Source organism: Poecilia reticulata, chromosome 1 (genome assembly GCF_904066995.2).
Source record: "Poecilia reticulata chromosome 1, P_reticulata-male-v2, whole genome shotgun sequence".
NCBI lineage: Eukaryota > Metazoa > Chordata > Actinopteri > Cyprinodontiformes > Poeciliidae > Poecilia > Poecilia reticulata.
This window is the reverse complement of record NC_088830.1, coordinates 34,131,162-34,158,814: the sequence shown is the minus strand read 5'-3', so window position 1 is coordinate 34,158,814 and position 27,653 is coordinate 34,131,162. Positions and strand designations below refer to the sequence as shown.

The 27,653-nt window shown below is 46.7% G+C and overlaps 5 protein-coding genes and 1 long non-coding RNA gene across 12 annotated transcripts; 2 read left to right on the top strand and 4 right to left on the bottom strand.

Moving 5' to 3' along the window:
* Window positions 1-2,079: 2,079 nt before the first annotated feature.
* LOC145553343 (uncharacterized) lies at window positions 2,080-2,698 on the bottom strand. The gene is made up of 2 exons (XR_014089579.1): window positions 2,592-2,698; window positions 2,080-2,232 (listed from the first exon to the last, which is right to left on the bottom strand). It is a non-coding gene; the product is annotated as an uncharacterized LOC145553343 (long non-coding RNA).
* A 59-nt stretch (window positions 2,699-2,757) lies between these two features.
* etaa1a (ETAA1 activator of ATR kinase a) lies at window positions 2,758-5,421 on the top strand. Its single transcript, XM_008421349.3, has 6 exons — window positions 2,758-3,046; window positions 3,443-3,580; window positions 3,656-3,729; window positions 3,805-3,917; window positions 4,085-5,070; window positions 5,181-5,421. Exons 1-6 carry the CDS (start codon window positions 2,890-2,892, stop codon window positions 5,270-5,272), a joined length of 1,560 nt encoding a protein of 519 aa, XP_008419571.1. The 5' UTR covers window positions 2,758-2,889; the 3' UTR covers window positions 5,273-5,421.
* A 735-nt stretch (window positions 5,422-6,156) lies between these two features.
* ppp3r1b (protein phosphatase 3 (formerly 2B), regulatory s1ubunit B, alpha isoform, b) lies at window positions 6,157-9,173 on the bottom strand. 5 transcript variants are annotated; one of them, XM_081612083.1, is made up of 6 exons: window positions 8,364-9,172; window positions 8,103-8,185; window positions 7,866-7,943; window positions 6,690-6,749; window positions 6,432-6,616; window positions 6,157-6,354 (listed from the first exon to the last, which is right to left on the bottom strand). In XM_081612083.1, exons 2-6 carry the CDS (start codon window positions 8,125-8,127, stop codon window positions 6,307-6,309), a joined length of 396 nt encoding a protein of 131 aa, XP_081468209.1. In that variant the 5' UTR covers window positions 8,128-8,185; window positions 8,364-9,172; the 3' UTR covers window positions 6,157-6,306. The 5 variants fall into 5 exon arrangements, with proteins under 5 accessions (XP_081468209.1, XP_081468207.1, XP_081468208.1 ...); XM_081612081.1 differs by having other exon boundaries at window positions 7,866-8,185; window positions 8,364-9,173; XM_081612082.1 differs by having other exon boundaries at window positions 7,866-8,185; window positions 8,501-9,173.
* Window positions 9,174-9,273: 100 nt separating this feature from the next.
* Window positions 9,274-13,365, bottom strand: cnrip1a (cannabinoid receptor interacting protein 1a). Its single transcript, XM_008421396.3, has 3 exons — window positions 13,117-13,365; window positions 12,125-12,269; window positions 9,274-10,098 (listed from the first exon to the last, which is right to left on the bottom strand). Exons 1-3 carry the CDS (start codon window positions 13,293-13,295, stop codon window positions 9,934-9,936), a joined length of 489 nt encoding a protein of 162 aa, XP_008419618.1. The 5' UTR covers window positions 13,296-13,365; the 3' UTR covers window positions 9,274-9,933.
* A 2,673-nt stretch (window positions 13,366-16,038) lies between these two features.
* Window positions 16,039-20,422, bottom strand: fbxo48 (F-box protein 48). The gene is made up of 3 exons (XM_008421407.2): window positions 20,321-20,422; window positions 18,689-19,113; window positions 16,039-16,367 (listed from the first exon to the last, which is right to left on the bottom strand). Exons 2-3 carry the CDS (start codon window positions 18,986-18,988, stop codon window positions 16,206-16,208), a joined length of 462 nt encoding a protein of 153 aa, XP_008419629.1. The 5' UTR covers window positions 18,989-19,113; window positions 20,321-20,422; the 3' UTR covers window positions 16,039-16,205.
* Window positions 20,423-20,587: 165 nt separating this feature from the next.
* On the top strand, window positions 20,588-26,583 carry aplf (aprataxin and PNKP like factor). 3 transcript variants are annotated; one of them, XM_017306111.2, is made up of 10 exons: window positions 20,590-21,087; window positions 21,489-21,560; window positions 22,055-22,218; window positions 22,339-22,480; window positions 22,994-23,108; window positions 23,905-24,056; window positions 24,817-24,983; window positions 25,060-25,173; window positions 25,759-25,805; window positions 25,998-26,583. In XM_017306111.2, the coding sequence occupies exons 1-10, from the start codon at window positions 20,995-20,997 to the stop codon at window positions 26,177-26,179; spliced, it is 1,248 nt and encodes a 415-aa protein (XP_017161600.2). In that variant the 5' UTR covers window positions 20,590-20,994; the 3' UTR covers window positions 26,180-26,583. The 3 variants fall into 3 exon arrangements, with proteins under 3 accessions (XP_017161554.2, XP_017161600.2, XP_017161562.2); XM_017306065.2 differs by having other exon boundaries at window positions 20,588-21,087; window positions 22,055-22,480; XM_017306073.2 differs by having other exon boundaries at window positions 22,055-22,480; window positions 26,037-26,583.
* The last annotated feature ends 1,070 nt before the right edge of the window (window positions 26,584-27,653 follow it).

The following is a 27,653-nucleotide window of genomic DNA, read 5'->3' as shown; positions in this document are numbered from 1 at the left end:
AGCACAGAAAAAAGCCGTTCCGCTTCTTTCACGGTTACTTCACAACTTTACTTCGTTTCTCAACAACAAAATGCAGCCCGTCGTTATTTACTGAAGATTTTACATTTCAAAAACACAGGAATCTAATGTTTCGTTTTGTACGTTTGGAAGCTCATTCCCTCTCACATAACCGGAATGGATTTTACAGAATACAGAACCGGATCTACCTGGACTTAATGGGCCCAGAACCACAGGTGATAAACTAAAGAACTCAACAATCAGGGAATGTTTTACTGGTTCTTTGTTTCCTTTTGTATCAAATCCAGATTTTATATCACATCTTTCCAAAGGGAAAATTAGAACAAATGATTTCAATCTTCCTGTTGCTCCAAAAGCCAAGGAGTCAAAATGTCTCCAGGTGTTTTTCCCTCTAAGGAGTTCATTAGACTATCGATGATAAAACTTGTTTACTTTGTGACGGTTATATTGAACCATCTTTATATGAATGTGTGTAAATCTTTCTGTGATGATGTGCACACCTGGCTTTTCCCTAAAACTCCTGACTTGCCTGAATTTTCTCAAAGACGTTATTTATTTATGGGACCCTGAGAAAATAAATCCAATAAATGTAATTATTATTGAAGTTTTTCATTAGTTTCTTAAAGCCAAACCTTCTTTCCCCACTTTTCACAAGCAGCTCTGCCGCCTCTCATCTCTAAAATTCTTGGACAAACATCAAGATGCAGAACTGGATGATATGATAAACAATCTGGAACTGCTGGAAAACCAATGATGGCTGTTTGAGTTTCTTCTGTATGTATGGAAGCAGCCTGGGTCGGTTTCTTCAGGTTCTTTACATTTGTATACATCTGATGCTGATGCCATGTTTGCTGTATATGATGATTTAAAAAAAAACAAAAACGCCCATTTTCATTTAGCACATGCTAGTAGCAACACGAAGAATCAGCACTTTTACTGTTACAGTTTGGAAACTACCGTAATCAGTTCAGTTAAATCTAAACTTGGCAACTTTTCTTTTTCAACCATAATAAATGTGATGTTTAATTGACCTGTTATGACTCAGATGTTGCTGTTCGCCCCCCTCTGCTGCTGCTGCATCGCTGTGGAAAACCTGGAGCGGATTTCTGCGGCTCAAAGTTCGGTGCGGCTCATACAGGTACAAAATTAATTTTCTTTCTAAAATTAGAGTGTGCGTCTTATAATCGGTGTGGTCTGTAGTCCGGAATTTATGGTAAATTAACTAAATCCAGGACAAAATGTCAGAATATTATTGTGATGAAACCATGATGAAGTCCGGATGTTTGGTCAGAATGTAATTTATTTTTTTTTTGTCAACATTTTGCCCAGATTAAATTACTTTACTAAAATTTTTGACCAGATTATATCAACATCAGATGACAGAAAAGACTGGCGTTACATTGTTCACCTGCTGGAGACAAATATTTTTCTGATGTCCCTAAATTACACGACATGCAGTCCTGAGCCTCGGGTTACCTGACTCAGGTAACTGACTCAGGGTTACCTGACTCAGGTATGAAGACTGAACTAAACCAGCCAGAGTAAAACTAGAAAGCAAAATATTACAGGAAAGTCTTTCCTGACATGTTCAAGGAGAACTTCAGCTGCCTTTTTTGGCTTACGTCATTAATATTGCTCTCGCCTATTGTCGCTGACAAGATTTAGGGCGGCCATCTTGGAGCGGGCGGCCATCTTGGAGCGGTCCACCACTCCACTCAGTTTATGTGTTTAGCAGCACAATGACGTATCAGCGCATTTAATCGATCATAACACGCTTTTTTCTTACTGGAAACCATATTCAATCATCTATCAAAGCTACATTTATATACAATTGTATTATTTAAGTATGTTTTTAATACATAGTTCAGCATATTTAAATATGATTATAAGAATAGAATAGGAATGGAATATTCTGATATCGATGTATGATGAGCAGATTACAAAGCACACAGCCGTTCATAATTTATTTAATACATTTAGTAAGATCAATATATATTTATATAACTATACAAACACAAATAATGATTAATACTGAATAATATATATCGGATCGGATACATGTTTATATATATCTATGTTTTCCAGCCGATGAGTTCTATCTTCAGAGACTCAGCAGCTGAGATTGAGTCCAAACTCCGATGTGAGATTCATCAGTGAATCCGTCTCTCTTTATAGATTCTCCCTCTTCTTCCTCACATCGTGTCTTTATGAAACCTTCAAAATAAAAACGGAAGATTTGGGATGTATCTTACTAGTGAAAGAATTACATACAAATAATAGTCTTTACCACCTGTGTAAACTTTGCTGGTGAATGTTATAACACATAATATAAGGTTTATAATATGTGTTACATTGTTTCATTTCTAATATAGGCTCTTGTGTCAGATAATCTAAGTCAATGTTAGAGAATAATTCATTATTTTAGATTTACAGAATCTCAGTTATCCTTCATAGCGGCTGAACCCGTATTACACCAAACACTGTAGCTAATATTAGCTGGTATCTCGCTGGTGGACATAAATGCAGTAAAGTAATATTATAATCACAATATATACACAATATGTCCATCTTACTTGTGAAATGTTGTCTGTGGAGCCTCACATCAATAGTCCATCGATCAGAACAACAATATCCTCAGTGCTGAGGCATCTTCTGCTGTTTTGGTTGAGCAAAGTAGGAGGGACGACCTCTCCAAGATGGCCGCCGTATTTCCTGCTCCGGAGCAGCCAATAGGGTCTACTCTTATATTATGTCTATGCTCTTGAACGCACTGCCGAAAGGAACTCTGGGAAAGAGACAACATGGCGCGATGTTCAAATTCTCCAAATAATTTTGAACTGATGTCAGTTTGAGTTTTATCCGCAGTCCGCCATGAACGGTGGCCGAAGGCGGCTGGAGCTTCCGGCTGCAGAGGAGCCGCTGGCGGCGGCCGGACCTCCTAGGAGGAACCGGCTGAGCCGCAGCTTCAGACAGAGCCAGACGGGAGCGGCGGCGGTCCTGGAATCCACCCGGAACCGAAGAGAACCAGGTCTGAACCGACAGGTTCTGTTCGGGTCCCGGTTCAGGCTGTCCGCCTGATTCCATTCAGAAATCAGTTAGTTTTAGGTTTTGTCCAGATTTATCTGCAGTTGAGCCGGTTCCGATCTAGAAACAACGATTTTACAAAGAGTTCTGTTCAGACTTTTATTCGGCACCGAACATATTTCTGATTTGTCAAATCCGATTTAAATATTTCGAAATGTTTCAGTTTGGCTGTCAGAACCCAGGTTCGGTTCGGTTCGGTTCGGTTCAGTTTAATGAAAACATGTAGGTGAAATCTGAAAACTGTAATCGGGATGTTTGATCCTCTATCAGAGTTCTGCTCACTTCTGGTTCTGTTCGTGAAAATGTTCTGGACCAGATTCTAACAGTTTCATCTTCATAGAATTCAAGACTCCCACCAGAATCTCCAGAACTAAACCCAGTTCGGTTCCGGTTCCGGGCCCGGACTCCCCGCACAACGACCCGGATCTCCAGCAGGACATCGTCTGGGACGCCGCGTCCCCGTCGCCCCGCCGAACCGGTAAAGTTCTGGGAGAACCTCCCGATTCTCCACTTCCTGCTCCGGTTCCGTGAAGTTGCGTTGTGTTGCGTTCAGGAACAAGAGGAAAAAAGGCCGCCGCTGGAGGCGCCGTGAACATCTCAGAGATCGTCAGCAGAATCGCTCCAAAGGTCAGCAGCGTCTGGTTGGGTCCGGTGAAATCGGGCCGGACCAGAACCCACCCAATGTTCTGATTGTGTCTGCAGCACGGCCGGCCGCGGGTCACAGAACCGGCGCTGCAGCAGTGGATCGGAGACAGCGCCGCCATTTCCTGCACCCCGGACCCACAGGGCCCGCGGGCCAAGAGGCGCTCTCCCAGGTGGGTGCTGATGGACCGGTTCTGGAAGCCCGGCTCTGAGCAGAGGAATTCTGAAGATTAGTTCTGGCAGAAGCTGAGATCCAGAACCAAGTGGCCCGGTTCTGGTCGGCGTGGCAGGATGGAACCGCTTCAGAACCAGAATTGAACTTTGGTTCTGTTTCCTGCAGAGCGACCGGAGTGGAGAATCTGCTGCGACTCGCCAGGCAGCTGGACCAGAACCTGTTCCAGAACCAGAACCTGGAGGAGGTTCTGACCGAGGAAGGTCAGGGCCTGGGTTCTTTTGGACTGGAACCACAGCCGGACCCAGACTTCCTGCAGGACGACCTGGACTTCCTGTTTGATGGTCCGACCCAGACACTGAGCAGAACCCTGAGTCGAGGTCCAACTCAGAACCGACCCAGTTCAGCGTCCCTGTGTGGTTCTGGTCCAGCCGGCTCCGGGACGCGCAGCGGACCCGGTTCGGTTCAGAACCAGTTAGAGGACGACTGGGAGAACGACGACCTGCTTAACGACTTGCTGGTTCTGGAGATGACCCAGAACCCGGACCACTTCCTGGTTCCGAAGCTCTGCTCCACCCAGAACCCGGCTGGTTCTGGTCAGAGTTGGGTCGCTCCGTCAGTCGGAACCAGAACTGAGAAAGAGAACCTGGGCCCAGCCTGGAACCCTGACTGGAGTTCTGGTTCCGGAAAGTGGGCCCAAACGAGACCAGAACAGAACCGGTTCTGTTCCGTCTCCAGAGCTCCAGAACCGGGTCAGATGTGCAGCTTGGAACCAGAATCCCAGTGGTTCTGGAGCAACCCAACGAGCTGGCCCGTTTCTGACATACAGCCCGGTTCTGTCGGGCTGGACGTCCTTGGCGATCTGGACTCTCTGTTCCGGTCGGAACCAGTCTGGGACGGCCCGGCTGACGACCTGCTGTGTGAGATATGTGAAGACCTGGAGAACCGGATCCGACCGGACCTGACCGGACCAGCTGGATGCTCATTGGCCGCCGCTTCGGTGAAGCAGCCAATCGGCTTCCAGCTGCCTCCGCCTGCTGTCGTGTTCAGGAACCGAACCGGGTCAGAACCGTCTGCAGCGCCGCGACAAAAAGACGCCCAGCACTTCACCTTCAGGAGGCCCGGGGACCTGGTAACCATGGCAACGGGGAAAGGTGAGGTCATCATCTTACCAGCCCAACCTGCTGTTACCATGGAAACAGCCAATCAGGTTCTGCTGTTTCATCACGTGTGGAGTTGATGATGTCATTTCCTGTCGCTGCAGGAAAATGTTCGGCCGCTGAAATAGAGCTAAAGAAGCAGCAGGCGCTGGAGAGGCGGCGGCGGCGGCGGCTGGCCCCGACCGGAACCGGCTGACCCAGACTGACCCAGAACCAGTTTATTAAAACGGCGATGATGCGTTCAGGAACCGCAGGACAAGCCGCAGCAGGACTTTCTGTCGGTTCTGTTTGTTTCGGTTCTGAAATGGACATTATGGAAATTCCTTAAATGTTTTCCAAGTTTCAGGAAGTTTATTTCATCCTCAGCATTTATGTTTTATCCCTAAAGCTGATGATTTCTGCGCTCTGTGACGTCATCAGGAGCTGCCGAGGCTCGCTGAGCAGCAGGCGCTAATGGACGCGTTCTGGATGTCTTTCCTGTTGTACTGTCCCTTTAAGGCCTCGGCAGCCTCCTCCCCTCAGTTACCGTCACTGATTTGCACCTTTTTAAATCGGACTTCACCTGAGCTGCAGTGACCTGATGACTCACCTCCAGGTGACAGGAAGTGATGAGTTCCTGCAGCTTCCTGTCTCCAGCCTGAAGACAAAGTCACAAACTGACGGCAGTAATTTGGGTTATTTAGCAGCTTTAGAGAAAACAAACTGCTGAATCATGTATAAATGTCACACTAGTTGACAAGTCGCTAACTAATATTTAAGTTACCAAATATTAAAATCGCATCAACATATTTAGTTGGAAAGCTAAGAGCTAAACAGCTAACCGTATTTAGCTTTCAGCTAACCGTATTTAGCTTTGTTACTGAAATAAGTTCATAAAATGGTGAAAATATTTTCACCATTTCTATTATAAATGAGCAGTTTGTGTTTTTCCATTAAATACATTTAAAATCACAAGTTAAAGTTTCTCCACGCGATTAATATTCAGATGTAAACATTAGTTATATTCATAATTTAGCTGTGGCGCTCATCAGCCAATCACAGGAGACCTTCACCAATCAATGAACAACATCCGAAGTCTAGTCAAAGTAAGATCATTTAGAAGGTTTATTTCAGGTTTGATGGGTTTTTTGAGGACCAGAACCTTCTGGACCAGTGGTGTCCATGCCGATGAGACGCCACCAGATCCAGAACCTCCCGTCTGACCCGGTTCTGCTGACGGCTCTGGCCCAATCAGACGTCCACCACCATCTTCTTGGTGAAGTCCAGCTCACCCACAATCTGCAGAGGAACAGGAAGTGAGGTCAGAGGACAGTCGGTTCTGCAGAAGCGGCTGGTTCTGGAGCGGACCCGCTCACCGTGCAGAACTCGTGGAAGGAGATCCGTCCGTCTCCGTCGCGGTCGGCGCCGAGGATGGTTTTATCGACGACCTGCTGCAGCGCGGCGTCCTGCAGGTTGGAGCCCACCATGGCCTTCAGCACCTGGAACAGCTCGCCGTTGGAGATGAAGCCGTCCTTATCCACGTCGTAGACCCGGAAGGCAACTGGACCCGGACACAAGCAGAGCGGGTCAGACAGAACCGGACCGGACCGGAGCAGAGATGGATCTGGACTCACAGTGGAGCTTCTGCTGCTGGTTCCCTCTGACGCTGAACTGAGACACTCCTCGGATGAACTCTGAGGGGCAGAGGGCAGCGGGGTCAAAACGGGGTCAAACACGCTCCTGATCTATAATCAATCTGCTGTGACCGATGGGCCGGAACCAGAACCGGACCTGATCACCGGAGCACAGCAGGTTCAGCCACAGATAATTGATCAATAATCAGTGCAAATCTCTAAAGTCTGAACATTTCCTACTCAGATCCAGAACCGCCAGACGACCTTTGACCCCCCATCTGAAAGTCAGGAACCTGAACCGGACCGGCTGGCATCAGAACTCAACATTTATTAAATATTTCCGCCATTAGAAAAATGATTTGCATAAAGAATTATTAAAAGCTGTTCATGTTGACGTTCCGAGCCGGACTGAACTAAATCTGACCCTCGTCCCTCTGAACTGGACTAAATGTGGATTTGGAAATTATATTCCAAATCCACATTTAAAACCTCTGATCTGTTCACAGCAGAAAATAAATTCAGATTTAAATTAAAACATCATGATGGAGACAAAGTTCATACTGACTGAACTGTTCATAACTGACTGAACTGTTCATACCTGACTGAACTGTTCATACCTGACTGAACTGTTCATACTGACTGAACTGTTCATACTGACTGAACTGTTCATACTGACTGAACTGTTCATACCTGACTGAACTGTTCATACCTGACTGAACTGTTCATACTGACTGAACTGTTCATACCTGACTGAACTGTTCATACCTGACTGAACTGTTCATACCTGACTGAACTGTTCATACTGACTGAACTGTTCATACCTGACTGAACTGTTCATACCTGACTGAACAGTTCATAATGACTGAACTGTTCATACCTGACTGAACAGTTCATAATGACTGAACTGTTCGTACCTGACTGAACTGTTCATACCTGACTGAACAGTTCATAATGACTGAACTGTTCGTACCTGACTGAACTGTTCATACCTGACTGAACTGTTCATACCTGACTGAACTGTTCATAATGACTGAACTGTTCATACCTGACTGAACTGTTCATACCTGACTGAACAGTTCATAATGACTGAACTGTTCGTACCTGACTGAACTGTTCATACCTGACTGAACTGTTCATACCTGACTGAACTGTTCATAATGACTGAACTGTTCGTACCGATGAAGTCGATCTCCCCGTTCCCGTCCGTGTCGAAGATGTCGATGACTCTCCGGACCAGCGGGTTCTGCTGGAGTTCTGGCAGAGACATGAAATCGTCCACGCTTAGGGATCCGGATCCATCCAAGTCCAGTTTCCGGAACCTCTTCCCCAGCCTCCTGATCTCCCCCCCCTCCTCTGAAATCGGTTTCCTGCTGCTCTCTGATTGGCTGCCTCCCCTGTTTCCTGCAGACTCACCTGTGTTCTTCTGGCCGCTCTCCATGTCGGTCCTGCCGGGTCTGGTCTGAACCAGCACCGCGTCATGTGACGCTAATCGCCAGCTGATCAGCATAAAGCAGATTATCCTGATGAATCATAGCAGAACTCACCACTCCATAAAGATTCAGATTAAAACTCCAGATTCCCTTCCTGTGATTCCCTGGAATCTTAATCTGCAACAATGAAGTCTGACAACAAATATTAACATCTCTGTGGCCATCCATAGTATTTATTAATAACCTGGACTCATCCTGGAGAGCCGGAGGGGATTGGCCAGGATGGAGACTCAAATTCAGAGCCGCCTTCAGAACCAGCAGTTCCCCTCCAGAACAGTTGGTGGCAGCACTGAAAGCAGATAGTTATAAAAACAGACGTACATTTATTCACTTCTAGAAAAAATTATCGGCCTTCAGTGAATTATTTTGAAAATATGCATGTTGTGCTCAGAAGTGGCTCCAACGCTGACCAGCGGTCGCTCCTGTGGGGAACCGTAGCTCTGGACTCAGTGGGGCAAAAAGTGGATAAGCAGCCATGAAGCACCAGAGGGCGTAGAGCGAGAGAGAGAGCGTGTGTTTCTACGCTCCTTCACTGTGACGTACCTTCCTGTGGGGGCGGGGTTATCTCCACCTGAGTATTATGTAGTTGCGACCCTGATAGACTCAACATGTTCCTTTAAATCTGACGAAGTGAGGTCAGAACTTTGGGTCCACAGCAAACCTCTACATGGTGACGGTGTTTCCATCTCATCTCCCTCTGCTGTTGTTTTCCGTTGCTGCTGTTTGGAGTGTATGGAAGGCCATCCAGACCAAAAATACTGGACTTTTAACAGGTAAACAACAAGATGTTTACACATTGTTAGCGTGTTAACAACATATCAACAACATGTTAACACGTTGATAGCGTATGAAAATGTTCATGTTCTGTTTGTTTTTTAACTAAATAATCCTTAAAATAAAGGGGCATGGTCACAGTTGGGTCTGGTTCTGGTACTGACCCGTTCCAATGAGCTGAGCTTTGACTCTAAAGTAAATGAGTTTTTATCAACATAAAGAGGAGCTGACTGGTTCTGACTTCCTGTCTGATCCGTCAGTTCTGATCTGGACCGGACCGGACCAGAACCGGTTCGGTAAGTGATGAGGCCCACAGGAACTCCAGAACACGGCTTTATTCACAGCTACGCTACGACTGAATACAAAACAAGAAGCAACACATTAGATTTGGCAAAATGAATCTGAGATCAGCGGCTGCAGCAGAGAAGCACCGTATGAGGAGAAAACCACAGAAGAAGAAGTCCTCCTCACAGCAGCAGGCAGATTGATGGATTCATCCGCTGCTGAAAGTAGTCCCAGACAAGTCCGAGAGTCGCTGTGAAAGCTCGTCGCGTTTCATGATTCTGTGACTGAACTCAGTTTTTCAATGAAACAAAAATAGACAGAAAACAATCAGAACACGCAAACAGATCCGATCCTGGTCCGAAGTTCTGGTCCGGCCCGGGTTTTCCTTCCAAGCAGCCAGAAAAATCCAATATGAGCCCAATCCGGCTCAAACGTCCCGGTGGTTCTGGTGGGGCCGGGATGGACCGGATCAGGAGAACCGGACCAGTTTGACCAGTTTAATTTGGCTGCATTGAAGTAGACCACGAAGGACCGGATCAGAACCTTTAAACAGAACCGTTCTTCATTCTGGTCTTCAGTGAACAGATGCAGACCGGTTCTGCTCCGGTTCAGACTGGGTCAGAACCGGTTGTGTTCAGCCGAAGACCAGCCTGGTTCTGGCGGGGCAGAGGATCGGGGAGCGGTTCTGGTCCGGCTCAGTTGAAGGCCTCCTTGTTGATCCACATCAGGGTCCGGGTCTCGTTGGGTTTGCACTCGTACTGGATGTTGCTGAACTTGTTGCCGAACTGGCAGTGCTCCCGCTTGTAGTAGTTGTAGAACTTGACCTGCCAGACCGTCTCGAACGACCCGGCCTTGTTGAACTGCAGAGACAGAACCAGAACCAGCATCAGAACCAGAACCAGAGACAGAACCAGAACCAGCATCAGAACCAGAGACAGAACCAGAGACAGAACCAGAACCAGAGACAGAACCAGAATCAGAACCAGAACCAGAGACAGAGACAGAACCAGAACCAGAGACAGAACCAGCATCAGAACCAGAACCAGAACCAGCATCAGAATCAGAGACAGAACCAGAACCAGAGACAGAACCAGAACCAGCATCAGAACCAGAGACAGAACCAGAGACAGAACCAGAGACAGAACCAGAGACAGAGACAGAACCAGAATCAGAACCAGAACCAGAGACAGAGACAGAACCAGAACCAGAGACAGAACCAGCATCAGAACCAGAACCAGCATCAGAACCAGAACCAGAACCAGCATCAGAATCAGAGACAGAACCAGAACCAGAACCAGAGACAGAACCAGAACCAGAGACAGAACCAGAACCAGCATCAGAACCAGAGACAGAACCAGAGACAGAACCAGAGACAGAACCAGAACCAGAGACAGAACCAGAATCAGAACCAGAACCAGAGACAGAGACAGAACCAGAACCAGAGACAGAACCAGCATCAGAACCAGAACCAGCATCAGAACCAGAACCAGAACCAGCATCAGAATCAGAGACAGAACCAGAACCAGAACCAGAACCAGAGACAGAACCAGCATCAGAACCAGAACCAGCATCAGAACCAGAACCAGAACCAGCATCAGAATCAGAGACAGAACCAGAACCAGAACCAGAGACAGAACCAGCATCAGAACCAGAGACAGAACCAGAACCAGCATCAGAACCAGAGACAGAACCAGAACCAGCATCAGAACCAGAGACAGAACCAGAATCAGAACCAGAACCAGAGACAGAGACAGAACCAGAACCAGAGACAGAACCAGCATCAGAACCAGAGACAGAACCAGCATCAGAACCAGAGACAGAACCAGAGACAGAACCAGAACCAGCATCAGAACCAGAGACAGAACCAGAACCAGAACCAGAGACAGAACCAGCATCAGAACCAGCATCAGAACCAGAGACAGAACCAGAGACAGAACCAGAACCAGCATCAGAACCAGAGACAGAACCAGAACCAGAGACAGAACCAGAACCAGAACCAGAGACAGAACCAGCATCAGAACCAGAGACAGAACCAGAGACAGAACCAGAACCAGCATCAGAACCAGAGACAGAACCAGAGACAGAACCAGAACCAGCATCAGAGACAGAACCAGCATCAGAACCAGAACCAGAGACAGAACCAGAGACAGAACCAGAACCAGCATCAGAACCAGAGACAGAACCAGAGACAGAACCAGAACCAGCATCAGAGACAGAACCAGCATCAGAACCAGAGACAGAACCAGCATCAGAACCAGAACCAGAACCAGAGACAGAACCAGAATCAGAACCAGAGACAGAGACAGAGACAGAACCAGAACCAGAGACAGAGACAGAACCAGCATCAGAACCAGAGACAGAACCAGCATCAGAACCAGAACCAGAGACAGAACCAGAGACAGAACCAGAACCAGCATCAGAGACAGAACCAGCATCAGAACCAGAGACAGAACCAGCATCAGAACCAGAACCAGAACCAGAGACAGAACCAGAATCAGAACCAGAGACAGAGACAGAGACAGAACCAGAACCAGAGACAGAGACAGAACCAGAACCAGAGACAGAACCAGCATCAGAACCAGAGACAGAACCAGAACCAGAACCAGCATCAGAACCAGAGACAGAACCAGAACCAGAACCAGCATCAGAACCAGAGACAGAACCAGCATCAGAACCAGAACCAGAGACAGAACCAGAGACAGAACCAGAGACAGAACCAGAACCAGCATCAGAGACAGAACCAGCATCAGAACCAGAGACAGAACCAGAGACAGAACCAGAACCAGCATCAGAGACAGAACCAGCATCAGAACCAGAGACAGAACCAGCATCAGAACCAGAACCAGCACCAGAATCCTCAGTGCCTCCTTGGGGTCACGACCTCACCTCTATGCTGACTTGGATGGGCTGGCGGTCTCCGCTCTTGGTGTGTGGGACGCCCTCGGTGTCGTAGCGCCCGTGGTAAACCACCGACTCCTCGTCTCTGGACTGCTGCTCCAGAGGAAACACGATTCCTCCGATGTTCATGTTGCTGCAAGGAAGAGGAGGAAGAGGAAGGTCACATGACCTCAGGGGTCGGACTCACGGTCCGGCCTGGACTGGGGGCCCGGGGGGCCTGGGGGCCCGGGGGGCCTGGGGGGCCGCGGCCCCACCTGGAAATATGCCCCCCATACAAAGACTGTCGTGAGAATCAAGACAAAAACCTAATCAATAAATAAATTCTAAAATAATTACACCTATAACTCCTATTTGTTCTTCCTCCCTTTGTAACATCCTAAATACGTTTTTTAGTTTTCACACCCTAAGAAATTATTTTCATTTATGTTTTTCTGAAGTTACACCAAGAAATAAAGAAGAAAAAATAAATTAGACATGTTTTCTTTACTTTTTGAGCCACTCAAATAAAAAAAGATATTTATATGTAATTTATTTTTGTTTTGTGCTGAAATACTGAAGAGAGAAAAAGAAAAAAGGAAATTATATATAATTTTCTTTTTGTTATAAATGGATGTTTGTGTTCGCAGCTCCTGCTGTGACGCAGCATTATGACGTCAAACAATATTATTCATAAACACATTTCTCCTTATTTTATCTGTGGCTGTAAGGAGTCACGTGTCTCCAGGTGTGATCCACAGGTGAACCTGAATCACCTAATTATTACCAATAATTATCCGGAATATTGTCTGATTTCTCTGAGGAGCTTAACGAACCGCAAACATCCAACCTGATCCCGCATCATTTATTCAGCGGGTGTCCGATGCTGCGGCCTGCAGGAGGAAGAGGAGGAAGAGGAGGCCGCAGACCCCGCGGGTCTCTCCTCTTACCTCCTCTCCTGATGACCTCTGACCTCCCACCCCGCCGCAGCGCAGGGACCTTACGTGGCCTCCAGGGCTCCGGGCTTCACCGCCACCTCGACCCGGTACTTGGATCCCGTCAGCAGCTTGATGGTCCGGCTCTGGCCGAAGCGGGTTCCGTCCACCTTGAAGAAGACGGGTCCGTCGTTCGGCTGGATCCAGAGCGCGACCTGGATGGTGATGATCGGCGGGACGTCGTCCATGTTCCCGGGATGCGGCTCCGGCTGCTGGAGGAGAGGATGCTGACAGGGACCAGCGGCTTCCGGTCGCACCTTTCACAATAAGAGCAGGGCCAGCCCTGGCTCAACGCTGATGATGTCATTTCCGAACTTTTTATCTTATTTGATCATATTCGGAGCTTCATATCGTTTCAGTTATTTAAGGCCATAAAGTTTTGAATCATTTCAGGTTTTAAATGTTTGGATCAAGTTTTCATCATAACTCAGATTATTTCTCTTCAGCTTCATTTACGGTGATCGATTTCCAGTGATCTATAATTCATATTGGCTGCACAGTGGAGCAGTGGGTAGAGCTGCTGCCTTGCAATAAGAAGGTTCTGGGTTCGATTCCCGGTCTTTCTGCATGGAGTCTCCATGTTCTCCCTGCATGGTGGGTTTTCTCCAGGTTCTCCAGTTTCATCCCACAGTCCAGAAACATGACTGTCAGGTTAACTGGTCTGTCTGAGTTCTCTGTGTGTGTGTGTGTGTGTGTGTGTGTGTGTGTGTGTGTGTGTGTGTCCTGTGCGACAGACTGGTCACCTGTCCAGGTGACCCTGCCTCTCCTCAGAACGTTGGCTGGAGAGGCTATTTGTTCAACTATCATAAATAAATTCCTCCACATTCAGAAACGTTTTGCTCTCTGACTGTTCAACCTAAAAACCATCAAACTTTTAAACAAATCCGTCGTTCAGCTGTTATTAAACGACTCAGATTTTTTATGTCTGATGTTTTTAAATCATGATTGAAGTTTTTTCAGGTTTTCAGTTTTACAGTGTAATCAGAGGCTGAATCCTCATCACGCCGTTTCAAACTTCACATTTTCACAAACACAATGTTCCTGTTGAAACACGTGAAGCAGAAACAGTTTCTGCATGAAAACGTCATGATTCTGTATGATTTATGTTTTACCATGAGGGGAATCGACCAGCCGGGTGTTCAGTTCAACCAGTCCCGACTGTCTGAGGATCAGCTTCGTCCCTCCAGAACCTTCTGGTCGGTTCATTCAGCAGAATTTAAACCATTTAGTTACAAGTTTACATTTAATTCATTTTACTTTGCCAAAGTGAGATCAGCAGCAGCAGCAATAAATGTGTCTTATGCAGCTTTCTCTGTAGCTAAATGATGATTGGCTGTTCAGGAACCAATCAGCAGGGTCAGACATGATGCTGCCATGTCCAGACCGGCCACCAGGGGGCGTCCCGAGACGCCGGTGTTCTGACCATTAATGCGCACGTCGATGTTACGTTTCTTATAAATCAGCTTAATTAAATAAAATTTACCGTAAACTTATGAGAAATAAAACACAAAATGAAACTTGTGCAGGAATGACGGATTTATAAGAAATCTGCTGAATAAGCAGGATGTGACGTAACATCGATGTATCAGTGCAATGGGGAAACAGCGCCCCCTCTCTGTGTGGCTGGTTATGTGCTGCTGGTTCCTGAGGTGAGTTACACTCTTCAGCACATCGAGTAGAAAAGTGTTAGCAACAGTTAAAACATCATTTTTATTAACTTAGATAAATAGTGTGTAATTAATATTTACTAGATATGAGCCTTAATTTGATCATAAAACACTTCATGTGCTAAGCTAAAAGCTAACAAAATGCTCTGTTGTAGTGAGCTGATCGGTGCTGAATGAAGCTGAAGCTGATTGGAGCTGATCGGTGCTGAATGAAGCTGATCAGAGCTGATCGGAGCTGATCGGTGCTGAATGAAGCTGATCAGAGCTGATCGGAGCTGATCGGTGCTGAATGAAGCTGATCAGAGCTGATCGGAGCTGATCGGTGCTGAATGAAGCTGATCGGAGCTGATCAGAGCTGATCAGTGCTGAATGAAGCTGATCAGAGCTGATCGGAGCTGATCAGAGCTGATCGGTGCTGAATGAAGCTGATCAGAGCTGATCAGAGCTGATCGGAGCTGATCGGTGCTGAATGAAGCTGATCGGAGCTGATCAGAGCTGATCAGTGCTGAATGAAGCTGATCAGAGCTGAATGAAGCTGATCGGAGCTGATCAGAGCTGATCAGTGCTGAATGAAGCTGATCAGAGCTGATCGGAGCTGATCAGTGCTGAATGAAGCTGATCAGAGCTGATCGGAGCTGATCGGTGCTGAATGAAGCTGATCGGTGCTGATCGAAGCTGATCGGAGCTGATCGAAGCTGATCGGTGCTGATTGGTGCTGAATGAAGCTGATCGGTGCTGATCGAAGCTGATCGGTGCTGATCGGAGCTGATCGGTGCTGATCGAAGCTGATCGGTGCTGATCGGAGCTGATCGGTGCTGATCGAAGCTGATCGGTGCTGATCGGAGCTGATCGGAGCTGATCGGTGCTGATCGGTGCTGATCGAAGCTGATCGGTGCTGAATGAAGCTGATCGGAGCTGAATGAAGCTGATCGAAGCTGATCGGAGCTGATTGGTGCTGAATGAAGCTGAGCCGTTGCACTGATTGAAGCCGATATTTTGTCATTCAGGAAATAAGCTGCAGGTCGCCCAGAAGCTCCTTGTCTTCATTAAAATCTACACAGCGCAGAGTGGAGTTACTGGACCGGCCCGGTTCAGAGGAGTGGAGCAGAACCCGGTTACATGAGCTTTACCATAAGTATGCTGGATTTACGGGTATGACAGATAGTCGGAACAGCGGCGCCACACTGTGACCCGGATCAGCTGGTTCTGATGGCCCACTGACGTCACTCACATCTCAGACAGGAAACAGGAAGTGGAGCGTAAACAGATTCCAGATCACATATATTTACACCAAATTAATCCACCATGATCAGATTCCTTTAAAAAGCATTAAATATATATACAGTATTTGTGTTGCATTAAAATGAACTCAGAGAAAAAAAAAACATGTTAGAGTCAAAATCAGGGCGAAGTGCTTCATCATCCTCTTCATCATCTGTCGAGCTCCGCCTGCAGGATCTCCCCCCAGGTCTCTGCGTCCAGCGGCGCCATTTTGCTGCCCAGCAGCTCGTCTGCAGAGCGCACGCCGCTGTAGCGGCCGGCTAGCCAAGCCGCCTTCACCCGGCTGCGGCTGTAGTTCCTCAGAAGGGTCACCTGGTGGGGAAGGAAGCACGTCACTTCCTGTCTGCAGACTGGCCGCCGTTCAAACAACCAGAGAGAAGGAAACAGGTAGAAGGAGGACAGGAAGCAGCAGAGCCTGGATCTGCTGCCACAACCAAACAGGAAGAGGCTCAGAGACCAAAACATGAGGCTCCACCAGGTTTAAACATCAAACTGGAGCTTCCTGTTCCACTGACAACGTTTCCATCCCATGACAAACATCCAGAAAGCAGCTGGAGGTCAAAACTTTACTGTAAATCTGACTTTTGCTTCATGTTTTACTAGTTACTCACCGCGGTGAGCTGTGCTAGCGGGAGCTAGCTGCACTAAGCCTAAAGCGCTAATCATAAACATCAGCTCCACCAACACTAAAGCGGTAGCCAACATGGTATTTAGCTAGGGCTGCTACCCGTCCTGTAAAATACGGAATCGTCCCGTATTGAGGCGATACGGGACGATTTGTTCCGTATTTCTATAAATGTCCGATAGACTCGCCCATCATCAGCACTAATAAAACAATAATGACTAAATAAAACAGGAAACATGAAGGTCAGCTAAATTGTCGTGGTGGGAGCTAAAGGCCCCCTGAACGCTTCGGACCGACGCTGTTGCCTAGAGACGGACACTACGCAGCCGCGGTGAGCTGCTATCAACCCGGGTCTTTTTCAAACCCTCAACCCGATTCTTCACCGTCCCTGGAACCAAAACCTCTTCTAAAGATACAGACGTGAGAAGGAAGACTGGAATCCCAGGCTGAACATGTCAGTGAGGACGAACACAGGCAGTTGGTCCTGGTGCTGCTGTATGAATGGATCAGGAGGAACCGCAGACCCGTTGGAACCTAAAGAACCAGAACTCAGCATCTCTTCATCCCTCAATCACCTCCTGAGGCTGATATGGTGCAGAACATTTAGCTATGATTCAGTTTCTCATTGTGCTTTCAGTCGACTAGATTGCTTTGATTATTTGATCATCAATTATTTGCTTATATAGTCGCATCAGCAGAAATAACAAGCAAAATGGCCATTTAAAGAACAAATCACAGGAACAGCAGACAGGTGACCTGGCAGGGGGCGGGGCTCAGCAGACAGGTGAGCACCTGGCAGGGGGCGGGGCTCAGCAGACAGGTGACCTGGCAGGGGGCGGGGCTCAGCAGACAGGTGACCTGGCAGGGGGCGGGGCTCAGCAGACAGGTGACCTGGCAGGGGGCGGGGCTCAGCAGACAGGTGACCTGGCAGGGGGCGGGGCTCAGCAGACAGGTGACCTGGCAGGGGGTCCTCGTGGTGAACCAGCCTCCACACCCAACTCCTTTTTTGTATAAATTATTCTGGTAATATTATTTAAAATACCAGAATGTTCACATAACTTTTATACTTTGGTTTCTGACGACACATTGTGAATATTAAATCAGGAGTTATGATCAGTTACTCAGTACTTGAGCAGTTTACCAAATACTTTGTTACGCTTGTTTAATAAAACGTGTTTAAGGTGAGCTGCTCTGACTGGAGCAGGACTTTGGGATTGTCTAACCAACATGAACTATTGTTCTATGATCACTTTTTAAAGACAAAAACACAGAGATAGAATAATGTCTGTCACTGCAGGCGACGTCTTACTTTCATTTCTGAAAGGTGGCAACCCTATAATTAGCAGAAGCTAGTGCATTAGCATTAGCTTCAACCGTGTTGATCCACAGCAGAGTAAAGGTCTTCAGCTGCAGCGCATCACCAGGACAGGAAATGGAAATGCTGCCTAAACAGACTCTACCTACTTCAAAATAAGAGCGTGATGAATATCCACTGCTAAAAGCTCAGAGACGTCTTGACAGCTGATAACGAGCTTCAACATGGATGTCAAACTTTATTCAACTGAAAGTTTACTAAAGTAAATTAGTGGTTTAGTTTATCCAGAAAAGTTTAATTGGGGGAAATGCTAAATATTTAGCAAAAATGCTAAACAAAAAAGTAGCTCCACTACTAGCAGATTAGCAGAAGTGAGTATTGACGGGTAAATTAGCAGCAACACTCAGTAATGACGTTGGTTGGACTCAATTCAAACCAGAAATTTCATTACTGGCCCAAAAACAATGAAAACAATTCAGATTAACTGATTAGTTTATGTGCAAATCCATCTTTTTAAACATGTGCAGCTTCTGGAAATGCTTTCAAAAGATGTAAACTAATATCCACACACAAAGCATAATGAAAATAAAAAGCCAAACAAACAGAGACCTGGTGCAGAAGTGGCTCTGATCGGGTTCCTCTTCAAACCCGTGTCGTCAGCAGGGCTCTGTGCCCAGGGCAGCACAGACTCACCTTCCAGGAGAGGCCGTCGCTGCGGTCGCTGTCCACCTCCCGGCGACAGACGGCCCGGACCAGCATGCACTGCTGCCTCCACAGCTGCTCGCTGTCATCGATGATGGAGCGCCACAGTCTGCACGTCCTGGAGGCTCTGCACAGGCTCTCTGCGTCCAGCTCTCTGAAGATCCTCACGCTCATCTCCGTGGGAAGAGTCTCCGCAAAGTTCTGAGAGCCGCAAGCTTCCCGGGACGTCAGGCCGGCTCGTCGCTCACAGAGCAGAAACACTGGCCAAGGCCCTGCAGGCTCATGCTGCATAATACAGGGTGGACCACCTGAGACACACCTGGAGGGAGCTGCAGTCCTGGAGCAGAACCAGAACCAATGCTCAGGTCCAGAGAAGCGAGGAGAGAGAGATCTTCCTCCAAAGACGGGGAGCTTCCCTACGAGGTAAAGATGGTTTCATTTTCAGTAAAATAATCTGACAGGAAACAAAACCCAGAAATTACAAAGAAGGAAGAAACACAAACATTTATTTAAAGCTGTCAACAAATCTAAAAACAAGCAACTGCAACAAGTTCAGAAAATGTGCTTTTATTTTTTATTATTATAATGTTTGAAATTTCACCAAATCCTGATCAACACTGAAGAATCCTATGTTTTTGTTATATTTTAAAAATTGTATTATTTTATTTATTTTGGTAAACACCTGTACTGTCACTTTAAGAGCGTCTTATGACATCAGCGCTGCAGTACCCTCAGCTGGCGCTAGGCTGCCTGAGAAGAGGCAGGAAATTTTATTTGCTTTTGGTTAAGCTCACATTTTATGAAATATATAAAATAATTGTCAGTACATGCAGCTGTGAATAGTTATGGTTTAATACATCCAGAGGAGTGTTGTTTTTGACAAGTTCAGGGCATTTTTCGTAAATGTTAGATGTCAGTTAGTCAGAGTTTCTCCATGAGCTCATCTGCTGCTTCTATTGGTGCAGGTCTCTGCCAGCAACCTGCATTAAACATCCACCAGTGGTCGACTCCCTCCTTCATCTGAACACAACGCAGAACACATCAAGGTTAACCGGCTGTGTAAGACTAGGTTACCGGTACAGAACACCAATAGAACACGCTGGTTACATGAGGAACAGACTGAACATCTGCAGTTTCACTATAATCTTAACATTTCTTTTCAAACCTAGTATGCCCATGATAAACAAATAAGTCAATATAAATATAAATAAACAAGTCAATACAAACAGATAAACTTGAAAAGGATAAAACCGGGGCCTGGGGGTTCCAGTGAGCCCAGGGCCCCTCCGGACTTCAGATCGGCCCTGCAGGGAGTTTAACCCCCAGGAAGGATTGTCCCTGTCCTTTCCTTTCTCTGTGGACCAAAACGTCCCTGCAGACTATTAGAACCAGTTCGTTTTGTCATCGGTGGGTTTCTGAACACGCAGAAGACTTTGTTGTCCATCCCTGATAGAAAAGTTTACATTTTTCGGCCACATTTCCTCTATTCCCCGCAGAGCAGCAGCAGCTCCTCGGAAACTGTTTCAGGCTCTAAATCCCACATAAACTGCGACAATAATTATTAAACTTTCTATCATAAAAACATGTCGACCATTCATTTATTTAAAGAAGTGACTATTTTACCTGCAGCATAGGAAGGCTTCGCAGCAGAGCTCTTTAAATGTCCCAACGGCTGTTTACGCTGAGATATGACGTCAACACGTCATGAAGGTTTGGCGCATGCGTAAAAAGCACATCAGGCCGTTATTTATTTTTAAATTTCTTTCCTTTCTTTTTTTAAAATAAATGATTAAGAGGGATTTTTACATAAGAAGATTTAATGGTTTATTAATCATATATAATTTTGAAAATATTTTTTACTTTCATTTACCAATTTATATTTGATAATACAACAAGCAGCCCACCCATTAAAATTATAAACGCAGTAAAGTGAAAGCGGATATGCAGAATTAAACTGTCCATTGTGATGTAAAATGCTTTGAAATGGTTATTATATGGGAATATTTTGCAGTTAACCAATAAGATGTTAAAAGTCGATGTTTTCAGTTTATTTGTTCTCTCTACTGCGCATGCTCTTTTGGATCCCGGAAGTTTTGAATCTGAAAGTTGTCCCGTGAAGCTAAATTGTTTTCATTTTTGATTTTTCCAACTGTTTACTCTTATTTTTAGTTTCTTATTTAAACTAATTTCTTCCTTTAAGTCCTCCAGAATCGGACCTTAAAACCTTCCGCTGCCTTCCGGCTGAGTGAGCAGGCAGCCGGGACCGCCGCTCTCTGTCCCGCCGGGAGCAGAGGCTCATGTCCGGCTTCGGCTTGGTCCCGGTGGACGGCGGGGATCTGGTCCAGCTGCCGCCGGGTGAGACGGTGCTGGGCCGGGGTCCCTTCCTCGGGGTGAGTCCTTCTGGGGGTTTCAAATGATTTTATCCTATTTCCGCACTTCTCAGTTTATCTGAAGAGGTTCAAAGGTCAGAATACTGAGAGGCAGCTTCGTATTGGACGACCGGACCAGGGGGACATCCTGTTTCTGGATATATTTGCTATGTGTATATAACATGGTTTTGGTACAGTATGATGTATACTATGCACTCGGAGACTGCTGTGTGTTTTCCAGTTACTGCTCTCACACGGTGGGACGTCGCCTCTGCCGGAGGAAATATTTTTAACGTTAAAGAGAGATCAAACTCGTTCTCTGCAGGTTTCTGTAGTCGATCCGTTTCTGTCTGTGTAGAGAAAACTTGAGACAGAAATCTTTGGAGCTAGCTTGAGATGGACTATTCCTGTTTCGGCACCAGATCAGTGACACCAGAGTTTCCCGACGCCACGGTCTGCTGGAGAACCTGGACGGACAGCTGCGACTCAAACCGGTGCGTTCAGGAACAGCTGGACTTCCTCACTTATTATTATCACCAGAGCTCAAATATTACTGTAAAAACTGAGCTGATACAAGCGTAAAGTTAGCACGCTCAGCCCTCAGGTGGTATGGTTTCATAATTCCCATGGCCATTTTTCAAGATGGCTGCTGTTTGTGTCATCAACTAGAAGGAAGATGAGACACAGTTGTCCTAATAGTTAGCATTAGCGGTTTAGTGTTAGCTTCCCCTAATTTTTATTTTAGTTTCTGCTAATTTTTTAGTGTTTGGTGATATTTGATTGTATTCAATCATCTGCTGAAGAAAAGTTCCCCTTTAAACTTCCTCATTTCTTCATGTTTTTCTCAAAAGCAGCAGAATTTCTCTCGGAAATTCAGAAAAACATTTTATTCTAGTTAAGTCAGTTTGATGCCGTTTAGCTCTACGCGTCGTACTCAGCAGTGGGCGCTATGGCACAGAGAAACTCATACATCACTTCCTCCCAGCAGACCCACATCAACCCGTGTTTCCTCCTGTTGTCCCCGAACGATGACCCCCGACCCCTGGAGAGGGGCTCCTGGCACCGGCTTCACCCCGGAGATCAGTTCTCTCTGCTGCCGGGTCGCTTCATCTACAGGGTGGCGGCCGGCGGCGCGGAGCGGAGCGCGCCCAGGTACCGGCCTCCCAGGCGTTGTCATGGCGATGACGGGGGTCATTACCAGGATGAGGTTAATTACGGAGCTTTGTTCTCATGTCCCGCTGAAGCACTAACTGCGTCTCAGTCTCTCTGCAGGAACAGTCAGAACTTTGAGGACGAAGAAGGAGCTCTTCCTCTTCCTGCCGGGTCCGATGCGGCGGCTCCTCTGGTGGTCAGACTGGGTCAGGAACAGACTTCCTGTGCAGACAGGAACCGGCACAGCAGCGATTTCAGGCAGGTCTGTGTCCTCAGAGGAGACACACCTCCATGGTCTGCATGTTCAGGATGAGGCTCCAGACACTCAAACGTCCAGATTAACTTCACATATTTACAAAAAAACACTGAAAATCATAAATCTGCAAGTAAAAAATTATATACTCGGCGATTAAAGGCCTAACTTTCTGCCTGGCGTTGAGCCAGACAAGAAGCAGCCAGAAGTCTGATCAGGATCCAGGTGGGAATGCCGGCTCCCGCTTCCTGTCCAGATCCGTCTGCTGCGTTCCCTCCTCCAGCCAAACACTAATCTGAGTTTATAATCTCTGAAAGCTTCTCACTTATTTCTGACACTTTTGGACTTTAAAAATTATAATTTCTTAGTTTACGTTTAATAAAATTCTGCTTGGAATCATGGAAATGATCATTTGATCTTGAAAAATCACAGTATTTTTCAACAATATGTGGGATTAATGAGATTTCTGTGTTTGGTTGATCTCTGTGTGGAACTCAACAGGAAGTAGTTTTTCTCTGACAGGAAGTCTTGACTCAACGTCTGGACGGCGTTCGGAGCGACGAGGCTCCGCCCCCTCCCAGGACGCGGGCCTTACCTGCCTGGATGATGGCGGCTGCCGCGGCTCCAGCCTCCAAAGGTAACACGGCAACTATCGTCATGGCAACGTCATGGCCACAGCTGCATGGATACAGGAGGGGCTGAGGTGGGAAGGAGCGTCATGTTTACATATCTCCAAGGAGATTAGAGATATGCAGCCCTTCCAAGGCCACACGGGGGAAGCCAATTCAGAAGCAGAGTGTCTCAGGTCGGGAAGATTATAATTTCAATCTTCCCTAAAGTCTCTCTGAAAGTCTCTAGTTTGGTCATGAGCCAAACTAGAAACCAGCAACTTCTTCAAGATCGGTTCCAACTCGTTAGTGAGTTTTAGAGTCCTCAGCTGGGCTGCGAGTCTCAGCAAGAATCGCATCCAACTTGTGTCTCTGTTCACTAGTTCGGCCAAGTCCATTTGCCGATGAGCCAGGAATCCAGATAAATCCAGGCTGTTTCCCTCTGGGTACGACCCCGCAGGACAGGAGGGCTCTCCTCCGCCCACTGACCTGGTCTGGGCAGAGGAGAGCCCAGACAGCGTCTCTCAATGCAATTTGACCGATTGCATTGAGAGACCGGTTGACCAGATGCATAATTTGTAGATTTGGATGATGTGCAAAGAAAGGCTCCAAAAATATGGAAAAAGACGGGAGAGAACAGAGCCAGCAGGGCAGGAATGGGCAGGGAGGGAGCAGAGGGAACAGTGTCCTCCTTCACAGCATTCATTAGTTGATCAGACTTAATGAGAATATAAATTAGTCATAATTTAAATATTAAACTGCTTGTTTTCACGTATTTAGTGGTTTTCTGCAGGCCAGACACTCACTGGCTGTTTGTTCATCCAGGCGTGAAGAGAAGTAAACCTGCTGCCACTCAGGCCCCGCCCACTCACTCCTCCCCACCTGAGGGGGCGGAGCTCCTCGAGGAAGAGGCAGAGAGGCCGAGGAAGAAGAGTCGAACGATGAGCAGCGAGGAAGAAATCCTCCCAACACAAACAGTCAGTAGAGCTGCTGATGAAAACTTCAGGAAATATCTGAACATTTCCACAATACTAAGGAATTATATTAGCTGTAAAAGTTGTTAGATGATCTAAAAACATTTAAATGGGAAAAGTTTTCCAGAAAATGAAACAATGATCCTGAAACCATGAAGCTTCAGGTCCGAACGGAGGAGAAAACGGCTCCGACGTTTCCAGGCTGACTTCACACATCATCCGAGAGACGCCACAATATTCCCTGAAGTCGTATAATAAAAAATGATTATATTCTGAAATTAAAGGATTTTAATCTAATTCTGAAAACATTATAATGGCAGAAATTTGTAACAGTAATTTCCATAAGACCTGAAGCGGTAAATTAAGTTCAGTTCTGCTCAAAGTGTGATGTTTTCCAGCAGCCGGTCCTTTCAGAAGCAGGTCCGCTCAGCCAGACAACGTCTGTAACACTTCCTGTTTCTAGACCAATCAGAATGAGAGAATGTATTGGGGCAGCCAATCAGAGGTGAATGTTTTCAAAATGGCCGGTTGGAGACGCAGGTCGGCCAAAATGTCCCGACTTTTCAGTTGGACATTAAAATCAGTCGGTGAGTCAAAATGATTTTCACAAACTGGTTTTATGTCCTTCAGTTTCTGTAATATTGGGATTATTGAGATTATGAGATTATGACCGAAAAGGAGCCAGAGAGGGACGAGTGTCTGGGACACGAGGGACAAGACTGTCCGTCCCTCTGAGACTGAAGCGGCCGTGCTCTGATTTCAGGATGACCTCTGGGATGAGTCGACCTCCAGAGGTCAGATTGGACCCAGCAGGTCAGAGGTCAGCTGTCCACCGTCACAGAGCGCAGCAGCTGAGAAATCGCAGCAGGAGGAGAAGAAGACCCGGCCTGGAGTCAGGACCGCTTGTCCCTACGGGAAGGACTGCTACAGGTAGCGCCCCCTGCTGGGAGGCGGGGAATCAGCTGCAGACCAGCCGGCCCTCAGCATCTGCTGTTTGCTTCTGCAGGAAGAACCCGCTTCACTTCCAGGAGAGCAGTCACCCTGGAGACGCCGACTACGAGGAGGAGGAGGAGGAGGAAGAGGAGCGACCCGAGTGTCCGTACGGCGCCGCCTGCTACAGGTCAGACGGGTTCAGATAAACTACAGACCCCATAAACTACAGTAATGAGTAGTTATAAACCAGTGAAGCCAAACCTGGAGGGTCTGACCTCTTGACCTTCTCGGTGAGAGACGATGTAACGATTCATTGGCACCAAGTTAAAGAAACAAATTATTTTAATCTCCACATTTTTCCGTTATCCTTTACATTTCCCTTCCTGATTGGCTCGTTATGTTGTAGCAGTGGCTTTAATCCGTTTGTTCTTCATGAATCTGCTGAGCTGTGATGTCACAAACCTTCTGTGATGTCACAAACCTTCTGTGATGTCATAAAACCTTCTGTGATGTCATAAAACCTTCTGTGATGTCACAAACCTTCTGTGATGTCATAATACCTTCTATGATGTCATAAAACCTTCTGTGATGTCACAAACCTTCTGTGATGTCATAAAACCTTCTCTGATGTCATAAAACCTTCTGTGATGTCACAAACCTTCTGTGATGTCACAAACCTTCTGTGATGTCATAAACCTTCTGTGATGTCATAAAACCTTCTGTGATGTCACAAACCTTCTGTGATGTCACGGCTGAAACTCTCTGCTTCCAGGAAGAATCCTGTCCACCGGAAGCAGTTCAGACACACAGAGCGACCCGGTGAGTCCAGCCTTTAGTTACGGGTTTTTCTGGCCACAGCTAACAAAGCGGTTCGGTTCTGAGCGGGTTGGACAGCCTGGCGGACGGTTTGCCAGTGAGGTTCTGGGAAGGAAGTGAAGATGAAGAGCAGCGTTTCGAAGCTCTTCATCTTCTCTCAGCTGGAAAACGTTTCTGGTCTTAAAACATTTGCAGAGATCCGATCGGTTCTGAAACCCAGACTCCTCTCTGCAGCCCCCCGCCCCGCCGCCACGAGGCCCCCCGACGACCCCGACGACCCCGATGACGACAGCTTCATCAGCGACGACTCGGACTACGAGCCGCAGGACGACCTGCAGCGGGAGGCGAAGGCCTCCCAGAGGAAGAGGAGGAGGTAGAGGAGGAAGATCGGGTCACATGACCCGTCCGGCTGAAACTCTGATCAACAGCCTGACAACAGGAAACGCTAAAGGAGGAGGACTTTCAAATTAAAAGCTTTAGGTGTGGCGCCGGCAGCAGCTGGAACCAGAAAAGGGAAATAATATTTTTACTTATTAATGTTTCTGCTTTTTTTTCTGATGCTTTTAATGTGAAAATATCAGGAAATGTCAAACGAGAATCAATTTGTTATTTTCAAACGGGTTTTTTTTATGAAAAGCTAATGGATGAGCTTTTAATTTGAAAGGACATTTATTTCAAGAAGCAGCTGAAGCTGTGACAAAATAATCACAATTTAGTTTAACCTGATTTTTATTGTGGAAGGTCAGAGTTGAACAAAATAAACGTTTTCTGACTTCTTTTAGCCTAATTTATTTTATTTCACAGTAAGAGTCTGGAATGATCTGATTGGCTTTTAATGTGAAAAATATAACGGTTGGATGAAAACCCGTAAACTGGACTTCTGTCATTTTAGTTTTTATCCTAATTAAATCTGGATTGGATTCATTTTTATTTCTTTAAGCTCTTAAAATGTTTTAAGTCAAATTAAAAACTTTCTTCCGGCGCCTTGTTGGAAGTTAAGCATAAATAACGTTTTAACCGGGCCGCTATCAGAACCGGGACCAGAGCTGAACTGTTCCTCCGCTGCTGGCAGGGCGTGAGGAGCGGCCCAGTTAAAGCCCGTGTTGTTGTATGGGAGAATTTGCTGGTATAGTTAAAGAGCACATATGTTAATGTTGAAAGACGACTCTGCTCGCTTACTAAACATGGAACGGCCTTAGTTGCCTGGCAACCTCTCAGCCAATAGAATGAAAGTGTTGTACGGGGTGCGTTTGTTTCCTTCTAGCAGGTGAGCCTGTGTGGCTACTATTGATTGTAGCAACATGCGCCACCTGCTGGATGTAGGGAGAAACAGCAACGTCAGCTTTCTGCTGATGATGATGTAGTACACTAAACATCCACCAGCAGAGCTACTGGTCGCTAACAGATACTGGTCACTAACAGCTACTGGTCACTAACAGCTACTGGTCGCTAACAGCTACTGGTCGCTAACAGCTACTGGTTGCTAACAGCTGCTGACTGCTAACAGCTACTGGTTGCCAACAGCTACTGGTTGCTAACAGCCAGCGATTGCTAACAGCTACTGGTCGCCAACAGCTACTGGTCGCTAACAGCTACTGATTGCTAACAGCTGCTGATTGCCAACAGCTACTGGTCGCTAACAGCTACTGGTCGCTAACAGCTACTGGTCGCTAACAGCTACTGGTCGCTAACAGCTACTGGTCGCTAACAGCTACTGGTCGCTAACAGCTACTGGTTGCTAACAGCTACTGGTCGCTAACAGCTACTGGTCGCTAACAGCTACTGGTCGCTAACAGCTACTGGTAACAGCTACTGGTTGCTAACAGCTACTGGTCGCTAACAGCTACTGGT